Source organism: Oncorhynchus keta, chromosome 6, assembly GCF_023373465.1.
Source record: "Oncorhynchus keta strain PuntledgeMale-10-30-2019 chromosome 6, Oket_V2, whole genome shotgun sequence".
In the NCBI taxonomy this organism is placed as follows: Eukaryota; Metazoa; Chordata; class Actinopteri; order Salmoniformes; family Salmonidae; genus Oncorhynchus; species Oncorhynchus keta.
Window position 1 is genome coordinate 28,615,929 of NC_068426.1, and position 16,571 is coordinate 28,632,499.

A 16,571-nucleotide genomic window follows, 5' to 3' on the forward strand; every position below is an offset into this window, starting at 1 on the left:
CTAGAGTATGTGTGTTATTATACAGTAGGACTACTGGAGTATGTGTGATATTATACAGTAGACCTACTGGAGTATGTGTGTTATTATACAGTAGACCTACTGGAGTATGTGTGATATTATACAGTAGACCTACTGGACTATGTGTGATATTATACAGTAGGACTACTGGAGTATGTGTGATATTATACAGTAGGACTACTGGAGTATGTGTGATATTATACAACTTCCCCTAACGTAACCCCATGTTGAGACAAAATGTTTTAGTCTGTTTTACCCTAGTCACTACTACCTCATTGCATGGGATAGTTGCCTGTATCAGTTCTAGTTTTGGAGTCAGATTACTAATTCCATTGCCTTAAATTGATGTCAGAAACTCTACCACAGTAGGTTGTTGGCACCCTAATTGGGGAGGACGGGCTCGTGGTAATGGCTGGAGCGGAATAGGTGGAATAGGTCAAATATACATGGTTTTCATGTGTGTGATGCCATTCCATTTGCTCCGTTTCGGCCATTATTATGAGCCATCCTCCCCTCAGCAGCCTCCCGTGCACTCTACAGCACCTCAGCAGCAGCAGCTTACTCTGATCTTTACACTTTTATTTCACAGCTCTCGGTTTAAAAGTCATGTTGCTATTTTAGCTCAATCCCTGACCTCTGGCCTTCCCAGCTGGGACATGTCCCTCCAGTCCATGGGAGGCACTGCCCTATTGGCTGAGCCTAGCTGTCCATCAGGGGGTGAAGTGCCCTCATTGGTGGAGAGCAGTTTACGCCCGGCTGCTATGCAGGGCCTCATTCCAGAATGCTATAAAAAGAGTGTGTGCGGAGTCGCTCTGGGCTGTTGGTCTCAGAGTGTGTGTGTACCATAAGGTAGGGCCGTGTCTCGTGTGTTTGGTAAAGGAATTTAAAGCAACACTGCAAGCATGACTACTGCCCATAAGTTGGTGATCGTCCGTCATGGCGAGAGTGAGTGGAACCAGTACAACAAATTTTGCGGCTGGTTTGATGCCGACCTCAGCGAGAAGGGCCTGGAAGAGGCCAAACGTGGTGCCAAGGCCATCAAGGACGCCGGAATGAAGTTTGACATCTGCCACACCTCCGTGCTGAAGCGAGCAGTTAAGACCCTGTGGACCATCCTGGAGGGCACAGACCAGATGTGGCTTCCCGTGTACCGCACATGGCGTCTGAACGAGCGCCACTACGGCGGCCTGACAGGTCTCAACAAGGCAGAGACAGCCGAGAAGCACGGAGAGGAGCAGGTCAAGATCTGGCGTCGTTCCTTCGACATCCCCCCTCCCCCCATGGAACACGACCACGCCTTCCACAAGATCATCAGTGAAGTAAGAGGCCGGTGTTGCTGGTGGTGAATCGTAGTACATCACAAAACAGACTTGTGAACCACATTTTAGGTCTGTGACTGCTAACATAATAATAATAATAACACCTGACACATTATTTTAAAGCGTTGCGTGCAACTACCCCTGGAATATGTTCCCATTGTACAAGGAAACCAGTCAATTTCAGGAGATTTATGACTTGCTTAGGAGATCCTGCAAGACTTGCAGATTTCAGTCGAGGTAAAACAGCATTCATTGGATGGATGGAACAGTGTTGGATGAAATTCTAGAACTTCTCATGTAAGACTTGTTACTTGTATGAGCCAAAACATGTACTGTACGAATCAAATGAAATCAAATGTTATTTGTCACATGCGCCCCGAATAGAACAGTTGCAGTTTTAAGTTAAGTTACGAAATTTACTAAATAAACTAAAGTAAAAATGATTTTTAAAAGTGACACAATTAAATAACAATAACAAGGCTATATACAGGGGGTACTGGTACCGAGTCAATGTGCGGGGGTACAGGTTAGTCGAAGTAATTTGTACATGTAGGGGTAAAGTGACTATGCATAGATAATAAACAGCGAGTAGCAGCAGTGTAAAACAAAGGGGAGGGGCCAGTCTCATTGTTCACCAGTCTTATTGCTTGGGGGTAGAAGCTAAGGAGCATTTTGGACCTCGACTTGGCACTCCGTTACCGCTTGCCGTGAGGTAGCAACAGTCTATGACTTGGGTGATTTCCTCTGACATGTACTGCTTGAGGTACTACGTAGGCTTTGCCAGGTTTCATTTGCAGCCCTCTAGGATGTTACATCATACCTGCTTTTGTGATGATACATTTGAGCAGTGTAACCCAACATGCTGTTCTGTCCTCCCACCAGTCAAGGCGCTACAAGGGCCTGAAGCCCGGTGAGCTGCCCACATGTGAGTCCCTGAAAGACACTATTGCCCGTGCCCTGCCCTACTGGAACGATGTCATCGTACCTGAGATCAAGGCTGGCAAGAACGTCATCATCGCTGCCCACGGCAACAGCCTCCGCGGAATTGTCAAGCACTTAGAGGGTTGGTATTATGGGCTGCTGCAGTGGCTGGACACAGGGGGGTCAGGAAGTGGGAGAGGAGGTACAGGGAAAAGGTTAGAGTTAGTGTTTCACAAGGAATGTTGGCATGTTGTCAAACATCACATGACTCACAGATCTAACAGATGCATAGCCCCTGCACAAACTGAAAGGTCTGCAGCCTGCAACAAGTAAGGATGATGCACAGTAGTAATGATGATACACAGTAGTAATGATGGTACACAGTAGTAATGATGGTACACAGTAGTAATGATGGTACACAGTAGTAATGACAATACAATGATAATACTAACATAATGATACACTCATGACATTAATCACCTAACTGTTTGCTTACTGTGGTTCAGTGAGAACTCAGTGAGAATACAGCTGCTGGGCCTTTAGGCATAGTATGGTACACCACATGCACCCAGTCACATAAATATATATATATATATATATATATATACACTACCGTTCAAAAGTTTGGGGTCACTTAGAAATGTCCTTGTTTTTGAGAGAAAAGCACATTTTTTTGTCCATTAAAATAACATCAAATTGATCAGAAATACAGTATAGACATTGTTAATGTTGTAAATGCCTATTGAAGCTGGAAACGGCAGATTTTTTTATGGAATATCTACATAGGCGTAGAGAGGCCCATTATCAGCAACCATCACTTCTGTGTTCCAATGGCACGTTGTGTTAGCTAATCCAAGTTTATCATTTTAAATGAATATTAGAAAACCCTTTTACAATTATGTTAGCACAGCTGAAAACGGTTGCGCTGATTAAAGAAGCAATAGACTAGTTGAGTATCTAGAGCGTCAGCATTTGTGTGTTAGATTACAGGCTCAAAATGGCTAGAAACAAATAACTGTCGTCTGAAACTCGTCAGTCTATTCTTGTTCTGAGAAGTTAAGGCTATTCCATGTGAGAAATTGCCAAGAAACTGAAGATCTTGTACAACGCTGTGTACTACTCCCTTCACAGAACAGCGCAAACTGGCTCTAAACAAAATATAAAGAGGAGTGAGAGGCTCCGATGCACACCTGAGAGAGAGGACAAGTACATTAGAGTGTTTGGTTTGAGAAACAGATGCCTCACAAGTCCTCAATTGGCAGCTTCATTAAATAGTACCCGCAAAACACCAGCCTCAACGTCAACAGTGAAGAGGCGACTCCGGGATGCTGGCCTTCTAGGCAGAGTTTCTCTGTCCAGTGTCTGGGTTCTTTTGCCCATCTTAATATTTTATGTTTATTGGCAAGTTTGAGATATGGCTTTTTCTTTGCAACTCTCAAATCAGCCGTTTCCAGCGACAATAGTCATTTACAACATTAACAATGTCTACACTTTATTTCTGATCAACTGGATGTTATTTTAATGGACAAAAAAATGTGTTTTTCTTTCAAAAACGAGAACATTTCTAAGTGACCCCAAACTTTTGAACTGTAGTGTATATACATTATATATATATATAAATATATACACAGTACCAGTCAAAAGATTGGACACACCTACTCATTGAAGGGTTTTTCTTTATTTTTACTATTTTATACATTGTAGAATAAAAACCAAAGGAAAAAAACCAAAGGAATTGTCCGTAGAGCTCCGAGACAGGATTGTGTTGAGGCACAGATCTGGGGAAGTGTACCAAAAAATGTCTGCAGCATTGAAGGTCCCCGAGACCACAGTGGCCTCCATCATTCTTAAATGGAATAAGTTTGGAACCACCAAGATTCTTCCTAGAGCTGGCCGCCCGGCCAAACTGAGCAAATGGGGGAGAAGGGCCTTGGTCAGGGAGCTTGGTCACATAGCTTTAGAGTTCCTCTGTGGAGATGGGAGAACCTTCCATCTCTGCAGCACACCAATCAGGCCTTTATGGTAGAGTGGCCAGACGGAAGACACTCCTCAGTAAAAGACACATGACAGCCCGCATGGAGTTTGCCAAAAGCACCTAAAGGACTCTCAGACCATGATAAACAAGATTCTTTGGTTTTATTGAACTCTTTGGCCTGAATGCCAAGCGTCACGTCTGGAGGAAACCTGGCACCATCCCTACAGTGAAGCATGGTGGTGGCAGCATCATGCTGTGGGGATGTTTTTCTGCTGCAGGGACTGGGAGACTAGTCAGGTTTGAGGCAAAGATGAACGGAGCATAGTACAGAGAGATCCTTTATGAAAACCTGCTCCAGAGTGCTCAGGACCTCAGACTGGGGCGAAGGTTCACCTTCCAACAGGACAACGACCCTAAGCACACTGCCAAGACAATGCAGGAGTGGCTTCAGGACAAGTCTATGAATGTGCGAGGCATTGGAAAACCTCTCTGGTCTTTGTGGTTGAATATGTGTTTGAAATTCACTGCCTGACTGAGGGGAAATGTGTGGGGTACAGAGATGAGGTTGTCATTCAAAAATCATGTTAAAATCTATTATTGCACATAGAGACCATTCAACTTATTATGTGACTTGTTAAGCACATGTTTACTCCTGAACTTACTTAGGCTTGCCATAACAAAGGGGTTGAGTGCTTATTGACTCAAGACATTTCAGCTTTTTAAATTCTTTTATGAATTTATATATTTTTCTCAAAACGTAATTCCACTTTGACATTATGGGGTACTGTGTAAACAAAATCAGGCTGTAACACAACCAAATGTGGAAAAACTTAAGGTGTGTGAATATTTTCCGAAGGCACATTTCCAGATAACCAGGAGTCTATAAATAGCTTGTTGCTCTCTCCCTGGAGCTCAGACAGACACAGTGGAAAAGGCCATGGGCACGGTTCCCGTTACTGACACGACCTTTCTGCAGAAAGGTTCTGCATTCTCCAGGAGTGGTGAGACCGGGGTGATGCCGACAGGGTTGCTGGGTTGCAGGGTTGCAGAGGGAGAGGGGGTGACAAAAGGGCAGAGGGAAAGGGCAGAGAAAGGTAACGTCTGCTGAAACAAGCTACTTAGTGGCCCCCCTTAGCGCTCCCCTGAAAGAGGAGTATGGATGACCTCCCCTGTCAAAGGTGGTACTAGCTAAGAAATATACCAGCCTTTGAGGATCTGTACTTCCCCTCCACTGGGAATACACATGTCAAATACATTGCCTTATGTGAATTTCCTCTATGTGGATGATCAGTCTTGATTTCACAAACTATCCTCTGCTCACTCCTAACACGTCTTTCTGTCTGTCTCGTCAGGCATGTCAGACGCTGCCATCATGGAGTTGAACCTGCCAACAGGTATCCCCATTGTGTACGAGCTGGACGCAAACCTGAAGCCCGTCAAGCCCATGGCTTTCCTGGGAGATGCTGAGACTGTGAAGAAGGCCATGGAGGCTGTAGCTGCCCAGGGCAAAGCTAAGAAGTAAGCCAGCCTGGAGACATCAAGAGGAGAAAGAGAAAAAGTGACTGTCCCTCCTCTCGCTCAAGCCTTGTCCACTCAACCAAACACACACGCACACACACACACTATTGTGGAGTGTCACAGTCCCACTGTAGGTGTTGGTAAAGCCCTGTGTTAAGGGCACAACAGTCTGACACAACAAATAAAGAAAACACCTTTTTGTGTCTTTGCCTGTTTCTGCTTTTATCTCTTTCCTCTTCCTCCATCTGTTTTGATGTTTTTCCTCCTTTATAATCTTTTTCCTCCTTTTCCTTTCTTGCTCCACCTTTTCTCTTCTTCCGTTTATCCTCCATGACCTGATCTTCCTTTTCTCCCTGATGGGTAATTCACTGGTATAAGCATGGCGATGGTGGTGCTGTATAATCTTATCCAGATAGCAGAGCAGAGCGGGGAGGAGAGAGAAGAGGAAGGTCACTGAGTTCCTTTTGGCAGCGTTCCTGTGGTGCAGCAGCACCTTGTCTGACTCCGTCCCTCCCCATCCCTCTCGTCTCCTCAGTACAGACACAGTACACTGGCTGGGGCTGGCTCAGGGCCAGGGACACGTTTAACACTGGACAAGTCGCTCTCTCCGGAGACAAAAGGACAGGTGCAGGGGATTGTGTGTGTGTGTGTGTGTGTGTGTGTGTGTGTGGGGGTGTGTGTGTGTGTGTGTGTGTGTGTGTGTGTGTGTGTGTGTGTGTGTGTGGGGGGGTGAGGTACCAGGGCAAAGTCAGTGTGTGTGGCAATATAGCTCAGTATTTGTATGATTTATTTTAGTGTTTTATTTTGCTCAACTTTATCAAGGGTGCCAATAATTTTGATCATGACTGTATGTCAGATGACTGGGTCACAGAAGGGGGCACTAAAAGGAATTGCCTTCACATTAGATTGAACGCAAATGACATCAAACCTAGAGCTGGGACAGCAGTAAAATCCAATTTTACACTAACTAGCACTGTTCTAAAGTGGATAAATAAAATCATACTTCCATCAATTAAGTTAGAAAATCTTTAATTAAATTCTCAACTACAACCAACCTTATAAAGCAGTGTGTTGTAAGGCATTCAGATGTTCTTATTCAAGTTCTATACTGTAAGGTATCCCCCCATGTCTTCACTGACACAAACAATTTAGCTTTTCCAATCAATCTTGCTTCAAAAATAGTTTTTTTTCTCTTCTTGCATTGAATAAAATCCTTAATTTAAAGTGAAAAGTATTCATTCACATAATAAATGATCAAGCCCCAGAACTGACTTCTCTCAATTTTTCAAATATAAAACACAATTATAATGTTTAATGTGCTATTGAGCAGGCAAAGGCTAAATGCTACCTACTAACAGTGGTGTTGATATGGAAGTAAATACCAGAGTTGTTCAATGTATAATCTATAGGAGAAATTAGAGTATCAATGTATAATCTATTGGAGAAATTAGAGTATCAATGTATAATCTATAGGAGAAATTAGAGTGCCCCCTGGTGGTTCAACGTGTTCTTATCTGTTGAGTGACTCAGATTATTTTCCACATTATTAGAATTGCATGTGTGGGGAGACAGAAGCAGCTGAGCCCAATAGGTTGCCATGCAACCAGAATCCACCAGGGTGAGCTCGTCCCACAGAGATGCTCACTGCAGCAGAGAAACTTCATCTGAAGAGACCAGAGAATGCCAGAGAAGCCGGTGTTTGAAGGATGTATTGGCACAGGTGTTGTAAGGCCTGAGATGAAGTCGAGCGCTGCGTCATGCCTAACAACAGCCCTTAGCCGTGGTATATTGGCCTATCGCTTTATTAAGCCAATGTCGAACTTCTTTGACATGAAACGGTCCCAACGCAAAAGATATCTAAGTGTAACCATTTTTGCCATGCATACTGTATCATAGTTGCAAAGGTCATCTGGAAAACCTACACTTCAGGCACATAGGCCGACAGAATTCCACCTTCCAGGCTGAGGTTGATCTAGGCGGTAGGGACGTGCCTCTGCATGTCAGTCTGGAAAGTCGATGGGCCTAATTGAACACTCCGATGTGCTTCAACTTCTCCGAGACTACTGTACAACGCACACAGACACACCTTGACTTTACCTGAGTATTTGGGCCTGCCTGAGTCATCCTGGTTTTCCCATTTGGAACATTCTTAAAGCTGAAGGTGCAACGTCGAACAGAGATACTAAGCCTTCTGCAACAATGAGTTTCACACCGACATACAAAGTTTGTGTCATGCATTTGTTATACGTCCTCTGTTGTATCCCTATGAGATATTCCATTTAGCACTGTGTGAATTGAATTATATCCCTATACTAACTCTTGAGACAATAGCCACTAAAGCTACCACACACAAAGGCCTCACCCTCTACCCTTGTGCTATGAAAAGTGTTGCATACAATGTCCACACACAGACACAGTAACCTATTCAGAATCTAAACAATGTTTATTCAAATAACTTCTTCACCAATCTGGGCCATGTCATGTGCTCAAAAACAGTGCAGTAATAGTTTAACACAGAGTAATTAACACAAATACAGTATGCAGAACACAGACTCAAACCCAACTTCTGGAGTCCTCTCAAACCTCAATGATGATTACGTCTGAAATTCAGATAGGATGTGCCTGGGCTGTGTGACCTTCACTCCTTTACTGCTCTCTGGGTGTGTTTAGCATGTGTATGGATCTCAGCCGGGGATCAGGAGGGTGCTCCAGACCCAGACAGGGGCCGCACGGGATCAGAGCAGCCAGAATGGAGGGCCCTGCGGTGGGGTTATCACACATCAGAAACCCTGGAGCCTCCATCCATCCCCCCATCCCCTCCCTCTGTCCTTTCAGGCTAACAGGCCACTTGTGCCAGCCCCATTAGGCCCCATACGGCACCTCTCCAGGCCTGGGGGCCCATCGGCCATGATTAGCCAGAACTGCCTCCCATTGTCAAGGAGGGAGATAACTCAACCCCCCCGCTCCCCCATTTAAAACCCTTAATCAACAGGGAAGTTCAAGAAAGAGTTAAGTAAAATATTTACCAAATAAACTAAGTAAAAAATTATAATAAAAAGTAACCCAATAAAATAACAATAACTTGGCTATATACAGTGGGTACCGAGTCAATGTGTGGGGGGTACAGGTTAGTCAAGGTAACTTTTACATGTAGTTGGGGGTGAAGTGACTATGCATAGATAATAAACAGCGAGTAGCAGCAGTGTAAAAACAAAACAAATGGGGGGGCAATGTAAATGGCTCCTGGATGGCGCAGCTGTCTAAGGCACCACATCTCAGTGCTCGAGGCGTCACTACAGACACCCTGGTTTGATTCCAGGCTGTATCACAAATAAATCAAATCAAATGTATTTGTCACATACACATGGTTGGCAGGTGTTAATGCAAGTGTAGCGAAATGCTTGTGATTCTAGTTCCAACCATGCAGTAATATCTAACAAGTAATCTAACAATTTCACAACAACTACCTTATACACACAAGTGTAAAGGAATCGATACGAATATGTACATAAAAATATATAGAAATGAGTGATGGCCGAACGGCATAGGCAAGATGCAGTAGATGGTATAGAGTACAGTATATACATATGAGATGAGTAAAGTAGGTTATGAGAACATTATATTAAGTGGCATTGTTTAAAGTAGCTAGTGATACATTTAATTACATCAAGATGGCAAGATGCATTAGATGGTATAGTGTACAGTATATGCATATGAGATGAGTAATGTAGGTTAAGTAAACATTATATAATATAAAGTGGCTAGTTATAAATTGATTACATCAATTTTTCCATTATTAAAGTGGCTGGAGTTGAGTCAGTATGTTGGCAGCAGCCACTCAATGTTAGGGATGGCTGTTTAACAACCGGCCGTGACTGGGAGTCCCATAGGGCGGCTCACAATTGGCCCAGCGTCGTTCGGGTTTGGCCGATGTAGGCCATCATTGTAAATAACTGACTTGCCTAGTTAAATAAAGGTACATTAGTTTATTTGGAAAATATACATATTTTTTTTAAACAGTGATTTCTAGAAACAAAAGGTCACGTTCGGGCAGCTATTTCCTCACAGCACCACAGTATTCCCACCCCCTCCATTTCCCACCCTCTTGTCTGACACTTCAAAGGTTCGAAACCAGGCACACCACTCTGTTGTAACCACACCCACTTTGCCCTCACGGGCCATTCCCCTTCTGGGCTGACCAATGAACTCCAGAGGTCAGCCCCTCTAACTCCACAAGTTAAGGATATGGAAAGGAAAGTCTTGATCTTGATAGGAAACCTTTCATGATCCAAGGACCACCACTAAGTCCACAGCTCCTCTCACAGTATTCTCACAGGGATGTGGGTCTGACAGCAGCGATATCAGCGCACACATTTGGATAAGGAATTCTCTTCTCTTTGACCATTGTGGTGAACCGTGCAGGCAATGCAGCATATCTCTGGTAAGCATCACTTTTTCAACCTTTGCTACGTCAGTCAGTGGTTTAACAAGAGAGTAACAGCAAGTCTATTGCATAGTTGAAATGTTGCATTGTCTGTGGAAATCCCTGTGAACAAAGGGTTTCTCCAGCACTGGTCCACTCTGTAAGGCTCCATGTCCCCTCTCTCTCTCCAGAGCCGAGGCCCAACATGATGACCCCATCCCCCCCTACAGCTGAACCCTACCACCAAGGCAACGTCAGGATGACCCTGGAAAAGGCTGACCTCTGGAAGTCCTTCCACAACCTGGGGACTGAGATGATAATCACCAAACATGGCCGGTACAATTGTTGTTATATCCTTCATCATCATTTTTGATCTGCGTAAATCTCCTAAACACATTCTATGATATGGTGTGTTCACTACAAAGTACATTTCGCCCGTAATTTCATGCAATATTGTAGCTTTACCAACGTTGTGAAACTGTATCTGCTGCTAGTATACTTTGTCTGAGAGAGCGCATAGAGTTGTGATCAGGAATTGAGAGGATAATACAATTAGTGTGGATTTGTATGTATCAGGAGGATGTTTCCCCATTGCAACGTCAGTCTATCTGGACTCCAACCCTATACCAACTATGTCCTCATGGTGGAAATGGTTCCGGTGGACAACTCCAGATACAGGGTAAAAACAACATGTCCACCATCCTTATATAATGCCTCAGTTGCAAGGAGTTTTTCCTAGCCACCGTGCTTCTGCATCTGCATTGCTTGCTCTTTGGGGTTTTAGGCTGGGTCTCTGCGTAAGCACTTTGTGACATATGCAGATGTAAAAAGGGCTTTATAAATACATTTAATTGATAATACATTTGATTGCTATATCACATCTTACACACACATTACAATACATTTCTATTGAGAAAGTTCCAATTAGATAAGCTATATGTGTCACAGTTTGGAATATAGCCAGGCATTGTTTTAAAAGGAAACATCAGGAGATGAAGTAGAAGACAAGCCTGCAGTCAGTCTGCATCCAGCATACAGTCCAGACGGTGCCCCGCCCACACCCAGCCACACTGCATATCAAAGACCATTACTACATCCTGTTTTTCTACCCCCGGCTGGAGGTTCAGCCACGGCCATTTAACAACCCCCCCGCTCCAATCAAAGTGAATGGGGAGCAATGCCCCCTCCATGCATCCACTGGCCCTCCCCTCAGTACACATTGCTTTTGACCATATGCTCCAGAGAGAGAGAGAGGAGTGTTTTTCCTTTGCTATAGCAGTTCATGTATATATGTTGGTAGATTATACGCAATTATATACGTACCTATAGGATACTGTTCAAGCTTGCAAGAATATGCACCACATATTCCTTATATATATCAGTGTAAAGACTGGGGGTATGTGAGTTTTTGTGGAGCGTCTACGTGTCGAGGCTTGTCTTGTGGTTCGTTTCACACCTGAGTAACGCCCATCCCCTCCCCCCTTCTCTCTCTCTTTGTAGTGGAATAAAGGCCAGTGGGACATGGCTGGGAAAGCCGAGCCCCAGCTCCCCTGTCGGACGTACGTGCATCCAGACTCCCCCACCCCGGGCTCCTACTGGATGAAACAATCGGTGTCCTTTCTCAAGCTCAAACTCACCAACCACACACTGGACCAGCACGGCCATGTAAGAACACGTATCTCCCTCTCTACTGGATCCCCAGCCCGCAACCTCTCACAGTCTGAGAGTAGACAGCTGTCACTTCTGTAAACAACGTTATTAGTTGACTCATTAGTGGTGTCTGTTCTCTCCTCAGATCATCCTGCACTCTATGCATCGCTACATCCCACGCTTCTCTGTGGTCCAGGCTGACAGTCTGCACAGTGTGCGCTGGGGACACTTCCATTACTTCTCCTTCCCTGAGACCTCCTTCACTGCAGTCACGGCCTACCAGAACACTAAGGTCCGTCTATCAACTCACGTATTAAGCACATACAAACGGCGTAGCCACGTAATTAACTTGCTCTTTGGGAATGGGTGTAACCCAATCTGATGTCTTCATCTCCACTCCTGCTTTCAGATCGCTAAACTGAAGATTGACCACAACCCCTTTGCTAAAGGATTCAAAGGGGAGAACACCCGTACTCATAGCAAGAGGTAGGGATCAATAGAACTATAACACTACGTGCGTGTGAGTTGGGTAGACGTGCTTTACAAGTTTTTATTGTCTTTTTTATATATATAGGTGTCGATCCAACAAGAGTTCTGGAAATGCTTCAAAGAAAGCCAAACAAGACAGAGAAACAGAATTCAAAAGTCCTTCAGGTGTGGTTCTTAACTCTATACAGTAAAATTAGACTAATCAGATCTGTATAATGTCAAATGTTGTCCAGTCCATAGGCCTATAGGCAGTCTCATTGATCCAGAATCATTTCCCATTTAGACCTCCAAAGGGCAAAATTAGACTGTGAGCCAGCAGAACGGGGGATAACCTTGGGAACAACGGAGAACATGGTGTCGGCTAAGGAGGATCTCTTCTCCCCCTGGGCCATAGAACAGGACCCATCCCAGAGCCACAGCCTGCACACTGAACTACTGGAGCTCCACGACCACAGACAGGACTACAGCACCGAGGAGCAGATGGTGCCTGGCCCTGCATCTATGTCCTCCCAACCATGCAGGTACTGTACAACCACCAGTCACACACGCATGCATGTATAAGCGCAACATTGTAGCATCATAAACTAGATTGTAAAGCATACTTTGACTTCCATTTTATGGAGGTGAAACCCAACATACAGGCGAATCCCCACTCTAACACCCTGCACACCCACACAGGTTCATATGCAGAATCCTGACCCATTATGCCAATAGAAAACTCAGTGACTCAGTGCTATACTTAACAGGCACTCTATGGTGCAGACTACACCTCCATACTGTGCAATTAAAAGTGACACTTTGAGTCAGCGAGTGTTTGAGTTCACATACTGTATGTGGGTTGATGACATATTAGTAACCCGCTACATATTTTTATTTTCTCCAGATCTGTTGAGCATGGCAGACTTCCATCTCCATCTTCTGTAGTGGAGGATTGCAAAGGCAGGCGCAGCTATGAGTCTCACCTCCGTGATGTAGCCACTGTCCCTGGGCACAAGACTAACAGTCCTGGCCCTGTCAGGGACATGGGACACACCCCCTTGGCTCAAGCTATGCCCCAGGACTATAGCATGTCCCCTGTCCATCTGCCCACGTCCTCCAAAACCTACCCTGGGTACTTGGGTTACAGTTATCCCCTCTATGGCCACTACACTACTAACCAGGGCATGGGTCAGTGGAGTGAGGGTGGTACAGGACAGTACCCTGGACAGTCCTTGACTCACCACCTGCCCTTCTTCACCAGTCAAACACTGACTGCAGACCACGGCACCCACCAACGCAGCGTCCATCACCATGGCAACACAGAGGCAGAGTGGAGCTGGAGCCAGTACTTGAGTTTGGATAATGATCAGAATAGCTGACTCTGACTCACAAAGTGAAGGAGCTGAGATTCATTCTGTGAACAAAGCTACTTGTGACATTTCAGAAAAGTGAGAGCCTATGATCTTTGTGCACGAGGTCCAAACCAAGATATCGTCAAGTGTGTTTAAAAAAAACTTGCTCTCTGCTATGGACATGTGTGTCAAGAGAAGTGTGTGCAATTTTCTGTTCCAAGTCTATGCAGAGCTGCAGTCCTATTTAGCGGAAATAGCAGATGGCTATTTGAGCTATATACTGGACTTAATGGACTGAGCCTCCTCATACTGTGCCTGGTGCTCCATATGAACTGCATTCAAATGTTTGTGGGCATTCATGCTTGTATTACGCATGTGATGTGCGTATGCGTTTTTGTTTACTTATCAAAGTGATGACAATTGAGATCAGATTATGACCAAAAGGATATCATGATATCCAAAAATAAATAATAATAAGATTCCCATATCGGTATAGTTCTCTACATCATAACTGTTGTAAATATGACAACTCTTAAGAGGTTTCTCACAAGCCACAAGTGGTTCTAACATGAAGGGTCATCAATGTTACCAAGCAGAAACTGCATGACAGAGAGATACAAAGGGACACAGAGGTGAGTCCTTCACTCCCACAGTCGGACAGGCCAGGAACACATGTAAATAAGTCAATCAATCAAATGTATTTATAAAGCCCTTTTTACATCAGCCGATGTCACAAAGTGCTGTACAGAAACCCAGCCTAAAACCCCAAACAGCAAGCAATGCAGGTGTAGAAGCACGGTGGCTAGGAAAAACTCCCTAGAAAGACAGGAACCTAAGAATAAACCTAGAGAGGAACAAGGCTCTGAGGGGTGGCCAGTCCTCTTCTGGCTGTGCCGGTTGGAGATTATAACAGTACATGGCCAAGATGTTCAAACGTTCATAGATGACCAGCAGGGTCAAATAATAATAATTACAATGGTTGTAGAGGGTGCAACAGGTCAGCACCTCAGGAGTAAATGTCAGTTGGCTTTTCATAGCCGATCATTCAGAGTTAGAGACAGAAGGTGCGATAGAGAGAGAGAGAGTTGAAAACAGCAGGTCCGGGACAATGTCGCACGTCCGGTGAACAGGTCAGGGTTCCAAAGCCGCAGGCAGATCACTTGAAACTGGAACAGCAGTACGACCAGGTGGACTGGGGACAGCAAGGACTCTTCAGGCCAGGTAGTCCTGAGGCATGGTCCAAGGGCTCAGGTCCTCTGAGAGAAGAGAGAAAGAGAGAGAGAACTGGAGGGAGCATAGTTAAATTCACACAGGACACCGGATAAGACAGGAGAAATACTCCAGATATAACAGACTGACCCTAGCCCCCGACACATAAACAATTGCAGCATAAATATTGGAGGCTGAGACAGGAGGGGTTGGGAGACACTGGCCCCATCCGACGATACCCTCAGACAGGGCCAACCAGGCAGGATATAACCCCACCCACTTTGCCAAAGCATAGCCCTCACACCACTAGAGGGATATCTTCAACCACCAACTTACTACACTGAGACAAGGCCCTGTATAGCCCACAAAGATCTCTATACGGGACGAACCCGAGGGGGGCACCAACCCGGAAAGGAAGATCACGTCAGTGACTCAACACACTCAAGTGACGCATCCCTCTTAGAGACAGCATGGAAGAGCACCAGTAAGCCAGTGACTCAGGCCCTGTAATAGGGTTACAGCAGAGAATCTCAGTGGAGAGAGGGGAACCGGCCAGGCAGAGACAGCAAGGGCAGTTCGTCGCTCCAGAGCCTTTCCTTTCACCTTCACACTCAAATTAAATTGATTTATATAGCCCTTCGTACATCAGCTGATATCTCAAAGTGCTGTACAGAAACCCAGCCTAAAACCCCAAACAGCAAGCAATGCAGGTGTGGAAGCACGGTGGCTAGGAAAAACTCCCTAGAAAGGCCAAAACCTAGGAAGAAACCTAGAGAGGAACCAGGCTATGTGGGGTGGCCAGTCCTCTTCTGGCTGTGCCGGGTGGAGATTATAACAGAACATGGCCAAGATGTTCAAATGTTCATAAATGACCAGCATGGTCAAATAATAGTACTCCTGGGCAAAAGACTACACTCAATCATATGACCTACCGAAGAGATCAAATCAAATTGTATTTGTCATATACACATGGTTAGCAGATGTTAATGCGAGTGAAGGGAAATGCTTGAGTTTTCAATAAAGACTAAAAGGTTGAGACCGAGTCTGCATCTCTCACATGGATAGGCAGACCATTCCATAAAAGTGGAGCTCTATAGAAGAAAGCCCTGCCTCCAGCTGTTTGCTTAGAAATTCTAGGGACAATAAGGAGGCCTGTGTCTTGTGACCATAGCGTACGTGTTGGTATGTACGGCAAGACCAAATTGGAAAGACAGGTAATGCTTTGTAGGTTAGCAGTAAACCTGGAAATCAGCCCTGCAGGAAGCAAGTGTAGAGAGGCTGGCACTGAAGTAATATTATCACATTTTTTGGTTCTAGTCAAGATTCTAGCAGCCGTGTTTAGCACTAACTGAAGTATATTTAGTGCTTTATCCGGGTAGCCCGAAAGTAATCTAGAAGTGACAAAAGCATGGATACATTTTTCTGAGAAAGAGAAAGTTTTTGATTTTTGCAATGTTACGTAGATGGAAAAACGCTGTCCTTGAAACAGTCTTGATATGTTCGTCAAAAGAGAGATCAGAGTCCAGAGAAACGCAGAGATCCTTCACAGTTTTATTTGAGACGACTGTACAAACATCAAGATTAATTGTCAGATTCAACAGAAGATATCTTTGTATCTTTGGACCTAGAACAAGCTGTTTTGTCCGAGTTTAAAAGTCGAAAGTTGCAGCCATCCACTTCCGTATGTCTGAAACACAGGCTTCCAGGGAGGGCAATTT

The 16,571-nt window shown here is 44.7% G+C and overlaps 2 protein-coding genes across 2 annotated transcripts; both read left to right on the plus strand.

Moving 5' to 3' along the window:
- The first annotated feature begins 819 nt into the window (after window positions 1–819).
- LOC118385350 (phosphoglycerate mutase 2-like) lies at window positions 820–5,958 on the plus strand. Its single transcript, XM_035772421.2, has 3 exons — window positions 820–1,337; window positions 2,220–2,400; window positions 5,586–5,958. The coding sequence occupies exons 1-3, from the start codon at window positions 921–923 to the stop codon at window positions 5,753–5,755; spliced, it is 768 nt and encodes a 255-aa protein (XP_035628314.1). The 5' UTR covers window positions 820–920; the 3' UTR covers window positions 5,756–5,958.
- A 4,093-nt stretch (window positions 5,959–10,051) lies between these two features.
- On the plus strand, window positions 10,052–14,143 carry LOC118384872 (T-box-containing protein TBX6L-like). Its single transcript, XM_035771562.2, has 9 exons — window positions 10,052–10,192; window positions 10,366–10,510; window positions 10,751–10,853; window positions 11,675–11,839; window positions 11,970–12,116; window positions 12,234–12,310; window positions 12,399–12,478; window positions 12,597–12,834; window positions 13,197–14,143. Exons 1-9 carry the CDS (start codon window positions 10,177–10,179, stop codon window positions 13,669–13,671), a joined length of 1,446 nt encoding a protein of 481 aa, XP_035627455.1. The 5' UTR covers window positions 10,052–10,176; the 3' UTR covers window positions 13,672–14,143.
- The last annotated feature ends 2,428 nt before the right edge of the window (window positions 14,144–16,571 follow it).